We start from the raw sequence: 20098 nt of genomic DNA on the forward strand, positions 1-20098 counted from the left end.
ACCAATAGCAAATGTCACAGGATCTGAAGGTGGTCCGATCAAAGGGCCTTTTCTTAGGTACATCACAACCTGGTACTGGGCACCAGGAACAAGATTTTCAATAATAGATTTGCTTGAGTTCACCTTTAAACCAAACATCCAATAAGATCTATTTAGAACTGGGTTTTCAGCGTGTGACTCAGAGGATAACAATGTATTCAGGGATACTGCAAACTCATAAATGCCTTTGAAATCCAGAAGCCTTTATTCATGCTGAGGAAGGTCAAGTTTCCACATTAGGATGATTTATAGTTTATGAGAAGGCTGAAGGGAACCCAGAACATTCAAATTCTATGGCTGGGATTTAATAAGCCTTGTGAACTGCTCTATACCCATCAATGTCAATTGTAATTATGTACACTAGAGACACATCAGCCTCTAACCAAAATCAAATCAGCAATAAAATAAGGATAGTCTGACATCCTAAATTGTAGTGTCAGCTGATTACATACAAAGATCAGTGCAGGACTGTCTTTAGTCTCTCAACACTTAGAAGCATAAAATATCTAATTATAGTGATGGAAACGACCTCAGAGATTATCTAGTCCAAATCTCTCATTTAGTAGATCAAGAAGGTAAAGCTAGAGAATAGCCAAGGTCACATATTTGGATCAGTGTTGGGACTGGAAGCCTAGCATTATGACCTCCACTCCATGATATGGGCCAAGCACCAAGACACAGCAGCAAGCACTTTACAAGGCTACTGTGGCAACCTGCCAAGACTGAATTAAGAAGAATAACTGGAACAGACTGATCACTAGTAGTGAAACTGAATTTGTAATAAAATAAAATCTCCCAGCAAGCAAAAGTCCAGGATTGGACAGTTTTACAGGGAAATTCTGCCAAATATATAAAGAAAAGTTAATACCTATCTTTCTCAAACTATTCCAAAAATTGAAAAAGATAGAACATTCTCAAATTCATTGTACAAGACTACCATTGCCCTGATACCAAAATCAAGAGAGAAAATTACAGGCTAATATCTTTGATGACTATAGATGCAAAAATTCTCAACAAAATATTAGCAAACTGAATTCAACAATACATAAAAAGGATCATATACCATGATCAAATGGGATTTATTCTAGTACTGTTTTATTTCTTTAAAACACATTTTAAGTGATAAAACTAATAGTCCTCATTGTTAAAACTGGTCACACTATAGAAGAGCAAATGAGGCCAATTTGTAGTCTTTCTGGTGTCCTCTCACCACTTCCCACATTTTGGTGGGCAGTCCTCTAGACCTTCTTTGATACATATATCCATAAACAATTAAGTATTGAGCCATACAGGTGGCTCAACATAAATATTGCTCCAGACTTTTCCTTTAAATTTAACAACCATTGTAAACATGCGCGGGCCACTGTGATGGCGTGCAGAGCATGGGGGGCTGTGACGGCGCACAGAGTGCGGGTGAGAGGAGCTACTCCACGTCCGAGGTCAGGGGTGGTGGCCGGGAGGAGCTACCCTATGTCCAAGGAGCAGTGGCTATGCAGGGACCAGAGGGCCTAAAAGGGCTATTCCACGTTCAAGGTCCAGAGCGGCTTCAGTGAAGAGATACCCCTTGTTCAAGGTAAGGAGCAGTGTCTGCGCTTTGCTGGAGCAGCCGTGAAGAGATCCCCCACGCCCAAGGTAAGAGAAACCCAAGTAAGACAGTAGGTGATGCAAGTGAGCATCAGAGGGCAGACACACTGAAACCATAATCACAGAAAACTAGCCAATCTATCACACTAGGACCACAGCCTTGTCTAACTCAATGAAACCAAGCCATGCTGTGTGGGGCAACCCAAGACGGGTGGGCATGGTGGAGAGGTCTGACAGAATGTGGTCCACTGGAGAAGGGAATGGCAAACCACTTCAGTATTCTTGCCTTGAGAACCCCATGAACAGTATGAAAAGGCAAAATGAGAGGATACTGAAAGAGGGACTCCCCAGGTCAGTAGGTGCCCGATATGCTAATGGAGATCAGTGGGGAAATAACTCCAGAAAGAATGAAGGGATGGAGCCAAAGCAAAAACAATACCCAGTTGTGGATGTGACTGGTGATAGAAGCAAGGTCCGATGCTGTAAAGAGCAATATTGCATAGGAACCTGGAATGTCAGGTCCATGAATCAAGGCAAACTGGAAGTGGTCAAACAGGAGATGGCAAGAGTGCCCATCGACATTCTAGGAATCAGCGAACTAAAGTGGACTGGAATGGGTGACTTTAACTCAGATGACCATTATATCTACTACTGTAGGCAAGAACCCCTTAGAAGAAATGGAGTAGCCATCATGGTCAACAAAAGAGTCTGAAATGCAGTACTTGGATGCAGTCTCAAAAACGACAGAATGATCTGTTTGTTTCCAAGCCAAACCATTCAATATCACAGTAATCTAACTCTATGCCCCAACCAGTAATGCTGAAGAAGCTGAAGTTGAATGGTTCTATGAAGACCTACAAGACCTTTTAGAACTAACACCCAAAAAAGATGTCCTTTTCATTATAGGGGACTGAAAGGCAAAAGTAGTAAGTCAAGAAACACCTGGAGTAACTGGCAAATTTGGCCTTGGAATACGAATGAAGCAGGGCAAAGACTAATAGAGTTTTCCCAAGAAAATGCACTGGGCATAGCAAGCACCCTCTTCCAAAAACACCAGAGAAGACTCTACACATGAACATCACCAGATGGTCAACACTGAAATCAGATTGATTATATTTTTTGTAGCCAAAGATGGAGAAGCTCTATACAGTCAACAAAAACAAGACCAGGAGCTGACTGTGGCTCAGATCATGAACTCCTTATTGCCAAATTCAGATTGAAATTGAAGAAAGTAGGGAAAACCACTAGACCATTCAGGTATGACCTAAATCAAATCCCTTATGATTATACAGTGGAAGTGAGAAGTAGATTTAAGGGCCTAGATCTGATAGATAGAGTGCCTGATGAACTATGGAATGAGGTTCATGACATTGTACAGGAGACAGGGATCAAGACCATCCCCATGGAAAAGAAATGCAAAAAAGCAAAATGGCTGTCTGAGGAGGCCTTACAAATAGCTGTGAAAAGAAGAGAAACCAAAAGCAAAAGAGAAAAGGAAAGATATAAGCATCTGAATGCAGAGTTCCAAAGAATAGCAAGAAGAGATAAGAAAGCCTTCCTCAGCGATCAATGCAAAGAAATAGAGGAAAACAACAGAATGGGAAAGACTAGAGATCTCTTCAAGAAAATTAGAGATACCAAGGGAACATTTCATGCAAAGATGGGCTCAATAAAGGACAGAAATGGTAGGGAACTAACAGAAGCAGAAGATATTACAGAAGAGGTGGCAAGAATACACAGAAACACTGTGCAAAAAAGATCTTCACGACCCAGATAATCACGATGGTGTGATCACTCACCTAGAGCCAGACATCCTGGAATGTGCAGTCAAGTGGGCCTTAGAAAACATCACTATGAACAAAGCTAGTGGAGGTGATAGAATTCCAGTTGAGCCATTTCCAATCCTGAAAGATGATGCTGTGAAAGTGCTGCACTCAATATGCCAGCAAATTTGGAAAACTCAGCAGTGGCCACAAGACTGGAAAAGGTCAGTTTTCATTTCAATCCCAAAGAAAGGCAATGCAAAAGAATGCTCAAACTACTGCACAATTGCGCTCATCTCACACGCTAGTAAATTAATGCTCAAAATTCTCCAAGCCAGGCTTCAGCAATACATGAACTGTGAACCTCCAGATGTTAAAGCTGGTTTTAGAAAAGGTAGAGGAACCAGAGATCAAATTGCCAACATCTGCTGGATCATCAAAAGAGCAAGAGAGTTCCAGAAAAAACATTTATTTCTGCTGTATTGACTATGCCAAAGCCTTTGACTGTGTGGATCACAATACACTGTGGAAAATTCTGAAAGAGATGGGAATACCAGACCATCTGACCTGCCTCTTGAGAAACCTATACGCAGGTCAGGCAGCAACAGTTAGAACTGGACATGGAACAACAGACTGGTTCCAAATAGGAAAAGGAGTACATCAAGGCTGTATATTGTCACCTTGCTTATTTAACTTATATACAGAGTACATCATGAGAAACGCTGGGCTGGAAGAAGCACAAGCTGGAATCAAGATTGCTGGGAGAAATATCAATAACCTCAGATATGCAGATGACACCACCCTTATGGCAGAAAGTGAAGAGGAACTAAAAAGCCTCTTGATGAAAGTGGAAGTGGAGAGTGAAAAAGTTGGCTTACAGCTCAACATTCAGAAAACGAAGATTATGGCATCTGGTCCCATGACTTCATGGGAAATAGATGGGGGAGTAGTGGAAACTGTGTCAGACTTTATTTTTTTGGGCTCCAAAATCACTGCAGATGGTGACTGCAGCCATGAAATTAAAAGACGCTTACTCCTTGGAAGAAAAGTTATGACCAACCTAGATAGCATATTCAATAGCAGAGACATTACTTTGCCGACTAAGGTCCGTCTAGTCAAGGCTATGGTTTTTCCTGTGGTCATGTATGGATGTGAGAGTTGGACTGTGAGGAAAGCTGAGTGTCGAAGAATTGATGCTTTTGAACTATGGTGCTGGAGAAGACTCTTGAGAGTCCCTTGGACTGCAAGGAGATCCAACCAGTCCATTCTGAAGGAGATCAGCCCTGGGATTTCTTTGGAAGGAATGATGCTAAAGCTGAAACTCCAGTACTTTGGCCACCTCATGCGAAGAGTTGACTCATTGGAAAAGACTCTGATGCTGGGAGGGATTGGGGGCAGGAGGAAAAGGGGACGACAGAGGATGAGATGGCTGGATGGCATCACTGACTCGATGGACATGAGTCTGAGTAAACTCCGGGAGTTGGTGATGGACAGGGAGGCTTGGCGTGTTGCGATTCATGGGCTCACAGAGTCGGACATGACTGAGCAACTGAACTGAACTGAACTGAACTGTAAACATGTGAACATACCTGCCAATCTAACTGTGCTTTCATTTAGCGTATCTAGAATAACACACAAAGTGTAGATTGTTTCAGGGTGATGGTAAAGTTTCTTTGGTTTGATAATATTTTAGGCACTGGTTGATTCTAAGTATTCAAATGACTTCCTGGAATTATAACCACTTAAAATGCTATCCTAATAAATTCATCCCAGGAAAATTACACTGCCTTAAAAAAAATAAGAACCAATAATGTGTATACATATCACACTACTAAAAAAAATGAGAAGAGGGCAAATGATATTGCACTTGACTTTAGTCACAAATTATTAATATAAATACTAATTTCCCCCTACTTTAACTGAGACACCTACATCACTTCTATTCATTCATACCTTTTTCTTTATCCTGGACCTACTTAGGGGTGGATTAGTGGCGGGGAGGAGAATGTTCCTATACTAGTGTTAAGTCGCTTCAGTCATGTCTGACTCTTTTGCAACCCTATGACCATAGCCTGCCTGGCTCCTCTGTCCATCAGATTTTCCAGGCAAGATTAGTTTAATGGGTTGTCATTTCTTTCTCCAGGGGATCTTCCAAACAAATGGATTGAGCCTGCATCGCTTACCTCTCCTTCATGGGCAGGTGGGTTCTTTACCACTAGGGCCACATGGAGAGCCCCAAGTAGTATTACCCTACTTACTAAATAGCATGTTTCATTCTCTAAAGGATTACTCCACACTTCTCCCTCAATTTTCACCCTATGTTTGCATTCCAGTATTTCCTCTCTCTCATTTCTGACTGGCTTTGTCTCCATTCCAGAGAATTCAGTTCAGCCCAATGCATTTCCATCTAGGCCCTGGCCCTATCCTTTCTCAGCTAAAGAAATGGAGGAAAGATACACCATCAATTCAGTTCAGTCACTCAGTCATGTCCGACTCTTTGTGACCCCATGAATCACAGCACGCCAGGCCTCCCTGTCCATCACCATCTCCCGGAGTTCACTCAGACTCATGTCCATCGAGTCAGTGATGCCATCCAGCCATCTCATCCTGTGTCATCCCCTTCTCCTCCTGCCCCCAGTCCCTCCCAGCATCAGAGTCTTTTCCAATGAGTTAAATCTTCGCATGAGGTGGCCAAAGTACTGGAGTTTCAGCTTTAGCATCATTCCCTCCAAAGAAATCCCAGGGCTGATCTCCTTCAGAATGGACTGCTTGGATCTCCTTGAAGATACACCATAGAGCATAGGAAATATAAGCAAGTAGGTTAAACTAGATGAGAGTTCTTTTAAATCTGAAATGGTCTTCTCTCTTTCTTTGGCTGAACCACATGACTTCTGGGATTTTAGTTCCTGAACCAGGGATTGAACCTGGGCCCTGGTGGTAGAAGCTTGGAATTCTAACCACTGGACCACAAGGGAATTCCCCAGAAATGGTCTTATGTGTATATTATGGAATCCTCTTTCCATGGCATCTTTCTGTACACTTATTATAGTTACTCAGTTTCTATGGAGAATCTCTAGAACCTCTTCGTCTTCTTCCCTTGACACAAAAAGTATTCAGTTAGGTCTGCATTATAATAAAAGTTAATTTCTAGCACACCTTTCTATTGCTATGTTCCAAACATTGCGTTAAGCATCAAATCCTCTGATTTTTATTACAGCTCTATGAGGTAGGATATGGTTCTCCTTCTATTACAGATTCAGATGGTAAGACTTAGAAAGAATGGAACTCAGAGCTGGTAGCTGCTAAAATCAGGTCTGAAACTCAATTCTGTTTGAGTCTAGAATCTAGAGTTGCTTTTAGTCAACACTCTGACTCCATCAGGATGAACGGTGAGGATGACCTTCCCCTAGTGTATCATCTGTAATGCACAAGAAAAAGTTATCTCCTGGAAGTCAAATCACTTGAGATGGGATCTCAGCTCTGCTACTAATCAGTTGTGTGACTGCAGGTAGGTCCCTTCAATATTCAGCCTCTTAGCTCTATCATTTCCTTATTTGTAACGCTAACAGACTGATTGGTTTTTCTTTCCAATTTAGTCATTTAGTTATTACACACTTCTGTAAATTGTGACCAAACATGTATGGACCAAGCAGACCACATGTAAAAACAATTGTACATTGGGATTTTCCTGGTGGTCCAGTGGTTAAGACTCCATGCTTCCACTGCTGGAACACAGGTTTGAGCCCTAGGTGGAGAACTAAGATCCCACATGCCATGTGTGAGGATAAAAATTTTAAAAATTGAAAAAAAGAATGGATCTGGCCTTTAAAAGATAATAAATATACATCCATATATTACATGATGCTTCTTTATTCTGAAATTCATAATTGTGTGTGAGTCTTTGGAGAGTCCTTTTTATGACACTGAGCACTGGTTTTATTATGCTCACTATATTGACATTAGGCTTATTAGTGAATAGAACTACAATGTTTGTTGCTGCTGCTGCTGCTGCTAAGTCGCTTCAGTCGTGTCCGACTCTGTGTGACCCCATAGACAGCAGCCCACCAGGCTGCCCCTTCCCTGGGATTCTCCAGGCAAGAACACTGGAGTGGGTTGACATTTCCTTCTCCAATGCATGAAAGTGAAAAGTGAAAGAGAAGTCGTTCAGTCATGTCTGACTCTTAGCGACCCCATGGACTGCAGCCTACCAGGCTCCTCCGTCCATGGGATTTTCCAGGCAAGAGTACTGGAGTGGGGTGCCATTGCCTTCTCCGACAATGTTTGTTAGCAGGAATATATTACAAAACTCTCTTTCTCATGGATATTCACATATGCACTCACACAAAACAGCAACCAGACATGAAGTACATATACTTAATGCAGACAAATTCAAATTGAGAGGTACCAAGAGGCTTCCCTGGTGGCTCAGATGGTAAAGAATCTGCCTGCAACACAAGAGACTTGGATTTGATTCCTGAGTCAGGAAGGTCCCATGGAGAAGGGAATGGCTACCCACTCTGGTATTCTTGCCTGCAGAATTCCTTTGACAGATGAGCCTTGTGGGCTACAGTCCGTGGGGGTTGCAGAGTCAGACATGACTGAGTGACTTTCACTTCACCTTACTTTAACATACCTACATGAAAGGCTAGACTTTAAGCTCCATAAAATCAAGGCTCAAATCAAATTTGTTCTTATTTCTAGCATCTCACACAGAACCTCCTAGAAAACAAATCAAAGAAACTGTGGGGAGGAGCAGGGGAACTAGCACCGAATCTCATGGGTGATGATAATCGGTAAAGCAGTGATCCTGTGGTACAGGTGATGAGATGATGGTAGAGAAAGAGTAGGGAGAATGAAAGTATGAGAGAATAAAACATTGTGGTTAATTATTCATCTGTGTTTGGCTTTAGAATCACTCTCATTTTTGAGCTGCATTTTGAATTTTCAATTTAACATAATCACTGTACCACTGAAAAGAGAACTGAAGAAATGTTATAATTTCTTTCCCTCTCGATAATGTTTGCTCTAAGAAAGAACCTAAGCTAGACCAAGGTTGGTGAGAGCATATTTTGGATTTCTCTCTAGGCCAGTTTTTGAGATTTTTGAACTGATGTTTCATTCTTTGAAAATATACGTGTGTGTGTGATGATGGTGACGTAATGATGTAACACTAACACAATCCTCTTGCGATAACAGATAACACCCAGAACAGTGGTCTAGTTTCTGCCCTCTACTTTCCCTCCTTGCTTACAATCTTCAACAGTTTCACGTTTGCATTTCAAAGAAGCCACTGTCAGCAAGCACTTAGACCAGACTTTTCTGGTTCATATATAATTTACAATATCTCTTTACACTTATAGCCTTTGGCTTCTATGTATATGGAGGAGGAAATGGCAACCCACTCCAGTATTCTTGCTTGGGAAATCCCATGGACAGAGGATCCTTGTGGGCTAGAGTCCATGGGGTCACAAAGAGTTGCACACAACTGAGAGAGAAATGAGAAATAGATTGAAGGAACTAGATCAGATAGACAGGTGCCTGATGAACTATGGAGAGAGGTTCATGACATAGTACAAGAAACAGGGAACAAGACCATCCCCATGGAAAAGAAATGCAAAAAAGCAAAATGGCTGTCTGAGGAGGCCTTACAAATAGCTGTGAAAGAAGAGAAGCCAAAAGCAAAGGAGAAAAGGAAAGATATACCCATTTGAATGCAGAGTTCCAAAGGATAGCAAGAAGAGATAAGAAAGCCTTCCTCAGTGATCAGGCAAAGAAATAGAGGAAAACAATAGAATGGGAAAGACTAGAGATCTCTTCAAGAAAATTAGAGATACCAAGGGAATATTTCATGCAAAGATGGGCTCGATAAAGGACAGAAATGGTATGGACCTAACAGAAGCAGAAGATACTAAGAAGAGGTGGCAAGAATACACAGAAGAACTGTACAAAAAAGATCTTCATGACCCAGATAATCACGATGGTGTGATCACTCACCTAGAGCCAGAAATCCTGGAATGCAAAGTCAAGTGGGCCTTAGAAAGCATCACTATGAACAAAGCTAGTGGAGGTGATGGAATTCCAGTTGAGCTGTTTCCAATCCTGAAAGATGATGCCGTGAAAGTGCTGCACTCAATATGCCAGCAAATTTTGAAAACTCAGCAGTGGCCACAGGACTGGAAAAGGTCAGTTTTCATTCCAATCCCAAAGAAAGGCAATGGCAAAGAATGCTCAAACTACCACACAATTGCACTTATCTCACACTCTAGCAAAGTAATGCTCAAAATTCTCTAAGCCAGGCTTCAGCAATACATGAACCATGAACTTCCAGATGGTCAAGCTGGTTTTAGAAAAGGCAGAGGAACCAGAGATCAAATTGCCAACATCCACTGGATCATCAAAAAAACAAGAGAGTTCCAGAAAAATATCTATTTCTCCTTTATTGACTATGCCAAAGCCTTTGACTGTGTAGATCACAATAAACTGTGGAAGATTCTGAAAGAGATAGGAATACCAGACCACCTGACCTGCCTCCTGAGAAATCTGGAGGCAGGTCAGGAAGCAACAGTTAGAACTGGACATGGAACAACAAACTTGTTCCAAATAGGAAAAGGAGTATATCAAGACTGTATACTGTCACTCTGCTTATTTAACTTACATGCAGAGTACATCATGAGAAACGCTGGGCTGGATGAAGCACAAGCTGGAATCAAGATTGCTGGGAGAAATATCAATAAACTCAGATATGCGGATGACACCACCCTTATGGCAGAAAGTGAAAAAGAACTAAAGAGCCTCTTGAAGGAAGTAAAAGAGAAGAGTGAAAAAGTTGGCTTAAAGCTCAAGATTTAGAAAATAAAGATCATGGCATCTGGTCCCATCTCTTCATGGCAAACAGATGGGGAAACAGTGGAAACAGTGGCAGAATTTGTTTTTTTTGGACTCCAAAATCACTGCAGATGGTGATTGAAGCCATGAAATTAAAAGATGGTTACTCCTTGGAAGGAAAGTTATGAGCAACCTAGACAGCATATTCAAAAGCAGAGACATTACTGAGTCAACAAAGGTCCATCTAGCCAAGGCTATGGTTTTTCCAGAGGTCATGTATGGATGTGAGAGTTGGACTATAAAGAAGGAGAAGTGCTGCAGAATTGATGTTTTTGAACTATTGTGTTGGAGAAGACTCTTGAGAGTACCATGGACTGCAAGGTGATCCAACCAGTCCATCCTAAAGGAGATCAGTCCTGGGTGTTCATTGGAAAGACTGATGTAGCTGAAACTCCAACACTTTGGTCACTTGATGGGAAGAGCTGACTCACTGGAAAAGACCCTGATGCTGGGAAAGATTGAGAGCAGGAGGAGAAGGGGACGACAGACATGAGATGGATGGATGGCATCACCAACTCAATGGACATGAGTTTGGGTGACCTCCGGGAGTTGGTGATGGACAGGGAGGCCTGGCATACTGCAGTCCATGGGGTCGCAAAGAGTTGGACACGACTGAGCGACTAAACTGAGCTGAACTGAGCGACTAACAATAACACTTTTGTGTATAAGACATGTAACTTATACATTGGAGGGAAGAATAAAAATCATACCTGAGAGCAGTCAAGTTCTAGTCATGTTCTGGAGCACAACACATTTTCTATCAATGTGAAGAGTCAGTCGTGCTGGGTGCACTCAGGGAAGGAAGCTAATAAACTGCACAGTGAGCTGTGATGACTAGTTAATCTGTTTAGCATGTTTATTCTTTAATTCAAGGCAAGAGGGTAGCCTCATCTTCATGCTGGGTTTATCTCAGCTCTCTAGGGTTTGTGAGAGCTCCAAAGGCCATGATTCCTGAATTCATCCTCTTAATTTAAAATTCCTCACCCTTTGAATTACACTAAATGCCTGATTTTCATGGAATAAATGGAAACACTCCAAATAGCTTCCACACAGCAAACACCTGTTTTGAGTGCCTATTATCTTTCCAGCATACTCCACATAAATTAATAATTAAACTTTTTCTGCCTTTAAGCAAGAAAGGATTGTGTTTGAAAGAATGTATATTAATGCATACGTATGGAATTTAGGGAGATGGTACAGATGAGCCTGTTTGCAGGTCAGGAATAGAGAAGCAGAAGTAGGGGATGGATGTGTGGACACGGGGTGGGGAGAGTGGGAGGAACCGAGAGAACAGCACTGACATGTATATGCTGCTGCTGCTGCTGCTGCTGCTGCTGCTATATACACTGCCATATGCTAAACCGACAACTAGTGGGAAGCAGCTGTATAGCACAGGGATCTCAGCTGGATGCTCTGTGACGACCCAGAGGGGTGGGATGGGGGGGAGGTGGTGGAGAGAGCTTTAAGAGGGAAGAGATATATGGATACATATAGCTGATTCAGTTCATTGTGCAGCATTAACTAACACAACATTAAAGCAGTTACACTCCAATTTTAAAAGTATTGTGTTTGTAAGACACTAAGAATCAGTTTCTTTGATCTTATGAAAAAAAAAAAAATAAGTAAACCCAGGTTTAGGAAAATAGGACTGAGCTGCAGGCTTCCAGTGGATGTATTCAGGGCATCTGAGAGCAAAGTCTGCTTAGATGCCCAGGTTGGTGGTTTCATTCAGAACTGATGACTGGGCATGGCAGTTCATTCTGGTAGCCACGCCCAGAACTACAGATTCCCAGGTTTCTCCACCTGCCCCACCTACCCCTTTCACTCAGCTAACTGCTATTTATCCTTTAAAAGTCTTCATTTATATTAGTGAGGGGATTGTTTTTCACTTTATGTACCTGAAATTTTTTAATTGTTTTTTTTTTCAGTGAGCATGTATTACCTTTATAGTTAAGACAACAAGTAAAAATGGAAAAAATAAAAAATCTGCACCAAGTAAACCAAATCTCCTCTAAACCTTCTGCTTCCTGTCTCCTCCCCTAGAAGGTAAAGTTCCTCTGATCAGTTTTCAAATCCTCTTGCCCCAATCCATATTTATTCATGCCCTTCTTTCTGTGAATTCATATAGCCACACCATCACTTACTTTTAGCCTAGGTCTTATACTCTGCAGTAATAGCATGTGTTCTTACTATTGTTCTCTCTAGACTGTAAACTCAGCAAGAGCAGGATGTATACAAATTGTCTAGATTCCCACCATCTCCTCTAGTACCCAGCACATCACAGGTGCTCAGGATATGTTCTTGAATGAGGAATGGAAGTAAAAGGAAGATGGTAGTTCTAAGAGAGGAAAGGAAGGTGACTGTGATTGCAGACCCTGTGCACTGACTTCCTGGCTCCTGTATCCATAGGCACCAGACAGACCTTGGCACAGCTGCTTGCCACGGTGGCACCCTGGCATCTCCTGCGAGGCTGGGCTGCAGGAGGTGCGTGAGCCCGATGGCCCTTCCTTTCCTTTACCTGAGTGCAGTACTGCTTTTCCAGCCTCTGGCTCTCCTTTTGTTTCTGGCAGGTGAGTGACACCACAGACACTATGGTGCCATTGTAGTTCTCTTGGGGAGACGTCCAGGACATCAAGGCAGTGGTTGAGCTTAGAACGTGGACACTCACGTGCTGGGGTTTCTCTGTGAGTTCTTCAATCCATTCTCCTGAAGGACCTGGATGTCAAATCAGAGCACAGGGGAGGTTTCAGGCTGAGCGGGTTGAGATAGACTGTAGTTTTAAAAACCATGCTGTTTTCCTTTTGCCCTTACAAAGACATTCCAAGTCAGACTGGCAGCCAGACTGGCAAGTCTTCACATCCTCTGCTTAGCTATGGTCTCCACTGGGTGACCTCCCCATCGACCTAAGCAACAGCCTGGTGGCAGCAATGAAACCAATTCTACTTAGAGACGGAACCTCCACTTCATTTATTACATGCCTCTGAGATTATTCTGGTAACTTCTCCACCAGACAGAATTTAGTTCTCTTTTAACAAAGAGTGTGTGTGGCAGGGTGGTTTCATGAGTGCTTGTGATTCCTCTGCTGTTAGGATCTTTGGGCTCTAGAAATAATTACGTTGAGATTCAAATTAGCCTCTACTGCAATCCTGCGAAGAAAATTTTAAATTTGGTGACAGCAGGATCAAAGAGGCAGAGTGTGACTCCCTTAGAGAAGAAATAGGCAACAGACAGGCTCAATTATAGAAGCTGGTGGAAACCTGGGTGATAATTTGAGGACACGGTGGGATCCTCATTATAAAATTTCTCCCTAAAAGTGCCCGCCATTAGCTTTGTTCTCTTAAATTTCCAAAGTGGTTATTAGCACAGTGCCTGACACCTAGTGAAGACCCAAGAAACGGTAAGGTGATTATTATCTCCTGAAAGTCCCTGTTAAAATGCAAATGTGCAACTTCTTTTATTTGCTTAGGTTACATTTCTCAGTTCTCTCAATAAGAAGCTGTATTCCTGGAGCCCAGGAAAAGGGGAGGAATAAGTGACTCTGCTGGGGAGGGCAGTCTCAAGCTCATGGGAAATGAGGCAAAGAAAATAAAAATAATATAAATGATAATAATTACAATGGCAAAGAGATGTAGGACTCACTGTTTGCCAGGCTCTTTTAAGCTTATTTATGTTTACATATTTTAATTCTTTAATTTTCTTAACTAAACTTATGAGATAAGTACTGGATTGGTTTCAGTTTCAGATGAGGAAACTGAGGCAGAGATAGAATAAGTAGAGCTGGGATTCACACACAAGAAGTCTGGTTTCAAAATCCATGCTCTTAACCCCTGTGTGAAACTCCCTGGAGCACTATGAAACTGTGAGAAGGATGAATCTGGAAACAGGAAAGTTGGCCCCAAACTCAGTTTTGCTCATTATTAGCGATACAACGTTGGGCAAATGACTTCTCTGAATCTCAGTCACTGCATCGGTCAATGGACAAATCATAGAACATTAGGATTGGAAAGGACTTTAGAGTTCCAGTGTGGGTTACTGATGCGGAAACTGGGGCCCAGACATGTGAATGACCTGCCCAATGTCACAGAGTGAGTATTTTTTTTTATTTTTTATTTTTTTACTTTATTTTACTTTACAATACTGTATTGGTTTTGCCATACATTGACATGAATCCACCACGTGTGTACATGCGTTCCCAAACATGAACTCCCCTCCCACCTCCCTCCCCATAATATCTCTCTGGGTCATCCCCGTACACCAGCCCCAAGCATGCTGTATCCTGCATCGGACATAGACTGGTGATTCGATTCTTACATGATAGTATACATGTTTCAATGCCATTCTCCCAAATCATCCCACCCTCTCCCTCTCCCTCTGAGTCCAAAAGTCCGCTATACACATCCGTGTCTTTTTTGCTGTCTTGCATACAGGGTCATCACTGCCATCTTTCTAAATTCCATATATATGTGTTAGTATACTGTATTGGTGTTTTTCTTTCTGGCTTACTTCACTCTGTATAATCGGCTCCAGTTTCATCCATCTCATCAGAACTGATTCAAATGTATTCTTTTTAAAGGCTGAGTAAGAGAGACAACCTAGGATTCCTATCTCCTGGGTCAGGGCTTTGTGTTAACTTATCAAGATGCCATATGATTTGTCTACTTTACAAGACTGTTGCTGGGATCAAATGAGATTGTAATGTATTAGAAAGCTATCAAATGTGAAGTGTTATTACTTTTACGAAGATCTGAGGTGGTGGAGGCAGAGAGAGAGAAGGTGGATGGAGGCAAAACAAATTCACTCATTTAATGGCTTTATAATAGGATGGACCTGATAATCAACCCAAGGTAATAGGTCACTGCAGACTCCATGGAAATGGACTCTACTACTAAAGATTTCTAGAGTCTGACTCTCTTTCTCACACTAAGTGGCTAAACTTTCTTTGTCTAAGTATTTTTTTTCCCACCTAAAAATGAAGATAATAGCAATGCTCCCTTCAGGAGCCTTTTGGGAGACTAATGCAAATTTCTACCTTAATTTTCATCTCTGAGGAAAGCCTTCAAAACTACATAAATACAGTATTCTTATAAAATCAAAGGTATATACATAGTACACCTGAATAACTCATTACTGCAGAACAGAATATCTGAAGCTCCAAACAGGTTATTTTATTTGCAAAGAAACAGCAAAATTTCTAGTACTGTATATTTTCCTAAATGAATATTAACATGAATCTCTTCAAAAGAATCATATTTGTGAGCAATTCTGACATTCTCAGCAGCTCCGGTCAGTTTGGATACTCTAAGAATAAAGTGCCTATCACTAGAAAGTGATTCAATAAATATTTGTTGGATGTACAACAGAAATAATAAATAAGCAAAGAGTATAACCCCAACTTAGGGTTTTATTATGTGGCATGAAAAAACAAGAGGTAGGCAAATAAAATCCATCTAGAAAAACATCACACTCAGAGATAAGCTCTGTAAAGAGTCTGCCTGCAATTCAGGAGACCTGAGTTCAATCCCTGGGCAAGGAAGATCCCCTGGAGAAGAGAATGGCTACCCACTCCCATATCCTTGCCTGGAGAAACTCATGGACAGAGGAGACTGGTAGGCTACAGTCCATGGGGTCGCAAAGAGTTGGATGCGCTTGACTGACTAACACTTTCACTTCATTATGAAACACAGTAGAAATTCAGAGCAGGGAAGCGCTAATGGCCTGAACAGTTGTGGGAGTTTTCCTGAAACTTGCAGTGGGTCTCTGCTGGCAGACAAGGGAATCTCTGGATTAATGAAACATTTTTAGCCTCATGGGAAGAACTCAATACTAAACTTTGCTTTCATTCTCAAATGATGCCATGCCAAAGATCTGTAACTGAAAGACATGCAGGCTGATCACAGATATTTTTTTCTGCTTGTCTAGTGGATATTTCAAGCCTTTTCACCAGTGGTGACGTTTTTGATTTCCTTAGAAAAATTGTTATATAGGGTATTTTCAACATTTTTTGGCTGCTAAATAAACTGATTTCTCTCCTCTGCCCTCTTGCTTTTTATCTAGCCTGTCTTTTGAGGGTCATTTAATGAAAGGTGGTATTTTGCCTTTGGAGGAGGAGATAACATATGGTGATCATCCTTCTCGGAATGAAGTTTTTATCCATTGCCTTCTGGGTTTTTTCTTTTTCTTTTTTTTTCTGCTGATCAGAGGCACATTTAACTCCGGATAAGCTAGGAAACAGATTTTTGGCCTCTAAATTTCTGGTAAGCATAGTCAGACTAGCAGAAAACATTACCTATGTGTACTATTTGTGTAGCTTTTTGAGGCTAGTTATTGGCCTGCTATTATCCTTGATGGAATCAGGAGAAGCTGCCCTAAGACTTGACACTGGTATTTTCATGATGCTATAGCTTCATTGTTGTCGTTTAGTCTTTAAGTCATGTCTGTCTTCTTGGGACACCATGGGCTGTAGCTCACCAGGCTCCTCTGTCCCTGGGATTTTCCAGGCAAGAATACTTGATTGGGTTGCCATTTCCTTCTCCAGGAGATCTTCCCGACCCAGGGATTGAACCTGGGTCTTCTGCATTGCAGGTGGATTCTTTATTATCTGAGCCACCAGGGAAGTCCCATGCTCTGTCTTAGTTTGTGCTAATTTTTGGAAAGACCACCTGGGTCTTACTACATTTGAATCTCTGTGCTTCTTTCAAGCTCCCCAAACTCAACACTCTAATGAGCCTTTTCACACAGTTCAAAAATACCAGTTTTCATTATGGCTTCAAACAGAAGTCCTCTTTCCTCAACTACTTGTCCATGTCCTTGGAGAGTTTGTTACCACTAGTGTGAAAAGTCAGTTTAACAAATGTTCAATTATCTCAATAATAAAAAAAATCCTCAAGTTAAATCCCTGGGTAAATTTGTTACGATGAAACATACATCTATTTTCTCTGCTGTCAAAAATCACATGGATTTGGGCCTCTCATGACCTTGAAGAATTCTCAGGGTCTCTAAGGTTTGATGAATAATTGATGCTTACACATCATTCATCTCACTGGCTCCATTGTTCTAGCTCCTCTGTAAGTGCAAAATAATCTCTTTGGTACTTACTGATATAAAAACTGAGTGATTTTGCTGACTGACTGTTTCGAGTTTCGCAAGATCCTGAGGAACTAAAGGTTGTCACAGATAACTTATATTTCCCGGGCTCCTTCAGTTCTGCAACAAATTCATGTGCTTCTTCATCCACTGTCAAATATTCAGTAAAGTTTTCTAAATCATATATAAAGAAGAGAATATATATGAATTGATATCTGGAACAGCCTTGGCTATAGACAAGTCAATTAATTTTTTTAAAAAGTATTTTCTTATATTGCCTCTTTCCCTATGTCGAGTTGAATTATATCTCCAAACTAAAATTGTTATTGAAAAAAGATGGTTAAGAGTTCAAATTGTTTTCTTACAGTACTTTAAAATAACTAAATTAAAATATGGTGTCCAAATCAATAAAAATATGGATAGATATATATTGCATTCTTACATACTGTCAGCCAGTAAAATGATACACACAAAATGGAAGTATAATGTTCGGAGAAGATAGCAATGATCAACTTTCTCATTTGGATATATAGAATTAAAAGAAATAGTACCAAATGTTGTGCAAGCTCTTTGTGATAACATTAAATATCCATAAGTATCTTAAAGTATATTGAATTATTTTCTAGTTAGAAATAATCCTCTGGGTATATTTTCTGATACATTATATTTTGCTTCATTGGCTGACTTCCAGAACTTTTAAAAGTAAAAATGATTTTCACATTGCTTCAAAGGTCCATCTCCTGCTGCTTATTACTTCATTTGAAGTTTTTTTTTTTTTTTTTTTTTTTTTTATCATTTGGTGACCAGAGTAGCCTTTAACAGAACACACTGCAGTCAGATAAAAGCATGATTGAACTTTCATGGAAATAAGCATTACAAAGTATTCTAAGATATAAGACCTTATTTTCTGGAGACTATATCGAGGAACAGAAAAATAAAAGACTAAGGGAACTTTTTAAAAATATAGGCAATTTCAGGCAGATGTTAAGACTTTTGACTCAAATAATTGTAAATGACAAAGGATTTCAATTTTATATAATATTTGGGTATTGTTGGTTGCTCTATACTCCAATATAGAGGAATTCACAAATCTTGTATTTCATTCTATTGGATAAAATAGGGGCAAACAGTATGTCATCTATGAGACTGTATGATTTGAATACCCTAGCATGTAAGTAAGGCTGTCAATTTAACCTCAAATTTTGACAGCTTGACAACTTTTGCCACTCAAGCTACTAGACTGGAGACCAAAAAATGAATTATGCCATTATAAAAACAAGATAAACAACAAATAACTATGAAAATCTACCAAACAACAATTCAGATATGATTCACGACCCAAATTTACTGAATGCCATGGCCCCATTTTTCATAAAGTAACGGGTTAAATATAAAGAATGTCTCTTGGCTGCTAAGTGAATACAATATATATAATATGGCAGCTAGAGTGAGAATACCAGTTGCTATGTATTTTTATTCTACTACCAGTCCCTCTTTGGAAAAATGTGAGTGGTGCTGGTTCCAGGGGAGCACCCCCTGAGGGGAATAAGACTAGCCTGATAAGCAGGACCCAGGTCCCATACTCTAGGGAAAGTAGCCATGATGTCGGCAAGATTCTTTTGCTGCATGCTTCCCAAATTTGTGTTCTGGGAAAACAGAACACTTCTCCAGGATATTCTGTAATTTGTGATGGTTAGAAATCTAATTCAACATCTATTCAAAGTTTCCTCAGTGGCCTGGGGGAGGTGAAATGTCAGCAATAAAATGTGTACAATTGCCTATACTTGCGATGTGTGAACTACCCAAACCGGGTTCTGACCCAATCTGTTCATTTTCGTTTTCTGGTTTCATTCTGCCTTGGGATATTCAAGAAGTTCTTCATTTTCTTTACCATTTTTGTTTATATCTTAACTGTCTACCTTCAGTCTTTCTTTCTAAATGTAATTTTTAAAAGTTCCTATTTCCTGTACCTTTGCACCATTTCTTACATCCTCTGATTTCCTAGTACTTTACCTTCTCTTTCTATGAGGATATGGAACCCATCAAAGGCAGTGGGTGGTTTTGGTGGTAACCAACTCAATATCATTTGTACAGGGAAAGAAGAGAAAGAGCTGGATGCCGATTTCTCCGTCTCACTGAGTGTTCTGTTGCTTTCATATTCTGTGGGAAGCACAGTGACAAATTCATCTTCGCTTTCAGGAGTCGCAGATGCACTGTCCCACCAATATGGCTGGGGTGTTGTTTCGAAATCACTGCTGTTAAAATCAGGCCAACCAGAAGAAATGTTGCCAGAGGGAATTTCAGGAGTGTCATCTGTAAAATGGAAGACTTTGTCCTTTCCCATTGTATCTTGTGACCTCATGAACGATTCCTCTGGGAAACTGCCGCTCTCTTCTTCCCAGTTGTTTTTGTTCAAGTTCACTATACGAACTGAGATATTCCGAGGTGGATAAGGGGCTGTAAGAAAGAGAATTATCATTTTATGTACTTTTTAACTATTATAGTGAATACTTTATTAATGAGTCCAACATAAAAGCAGATTCAGAAAACAGAGTTTAATTGTACTTTTACATCAAGAACAAGTGTCGTTTCAAGTACATGTCTATCTAAGATTTTGTACATGATGTGCACACATTAACACTTCAAATACGTTAAATGGTACTATGTTAGTCGAAGTGGTGACTGAACCATTTCCAAAGTAGAGTTACATTCATATTTTTCAGCTTATCACAACCTCCTTTCTA

At 40.6% G+C, this 20098-nt stretch overlaps 1 protein-coding gene across 1 annotated transcript in view; it reads right to left on the reverse strand.

Annotated features, from left to right (window-relative positions):
* The window catches only part of PTPRO (protein tyrosine phosphatase receptor type O), a gene marked incomplete at its 5' end in the record, with an annotated part of 120543 nt that overhangs the window by 86525 nt on the left and 13920 nt on the right, over positions 1-20098 (reverse strand). Inside the window, 4 exons of the mRNA XM_052640433.1 lie at positions 3-123; positions 12790-12986; positions 17367-17528; positions 19368-19811. Coding sequence (XP_052496393.1) covers positions 3-123; positions 12790-12986; positions 17367-17528; positions 19368-19811 — 924 coding nt within the window. The remainder of the gene's footprint in view (positions 1-2; positions 124-12789; positions 12987-17366; positions 17529-19367; positions 19812-20098) is intronic.

This window comes from Budorcas taxicolor, chromosome 5, assembly GCF_023091745.1.
Source record: "Budorcas taxicolor isolate Tak-1 chromosome 5, Takin1.1, whole genome shotgun sequence".
Classification (NCBI taxonomy): Eukaryota; Metazoa; Chordata; class Mammalia; order Artiodactyla; family Bovidae; genus Budorcas; species Budorcas taxicolor.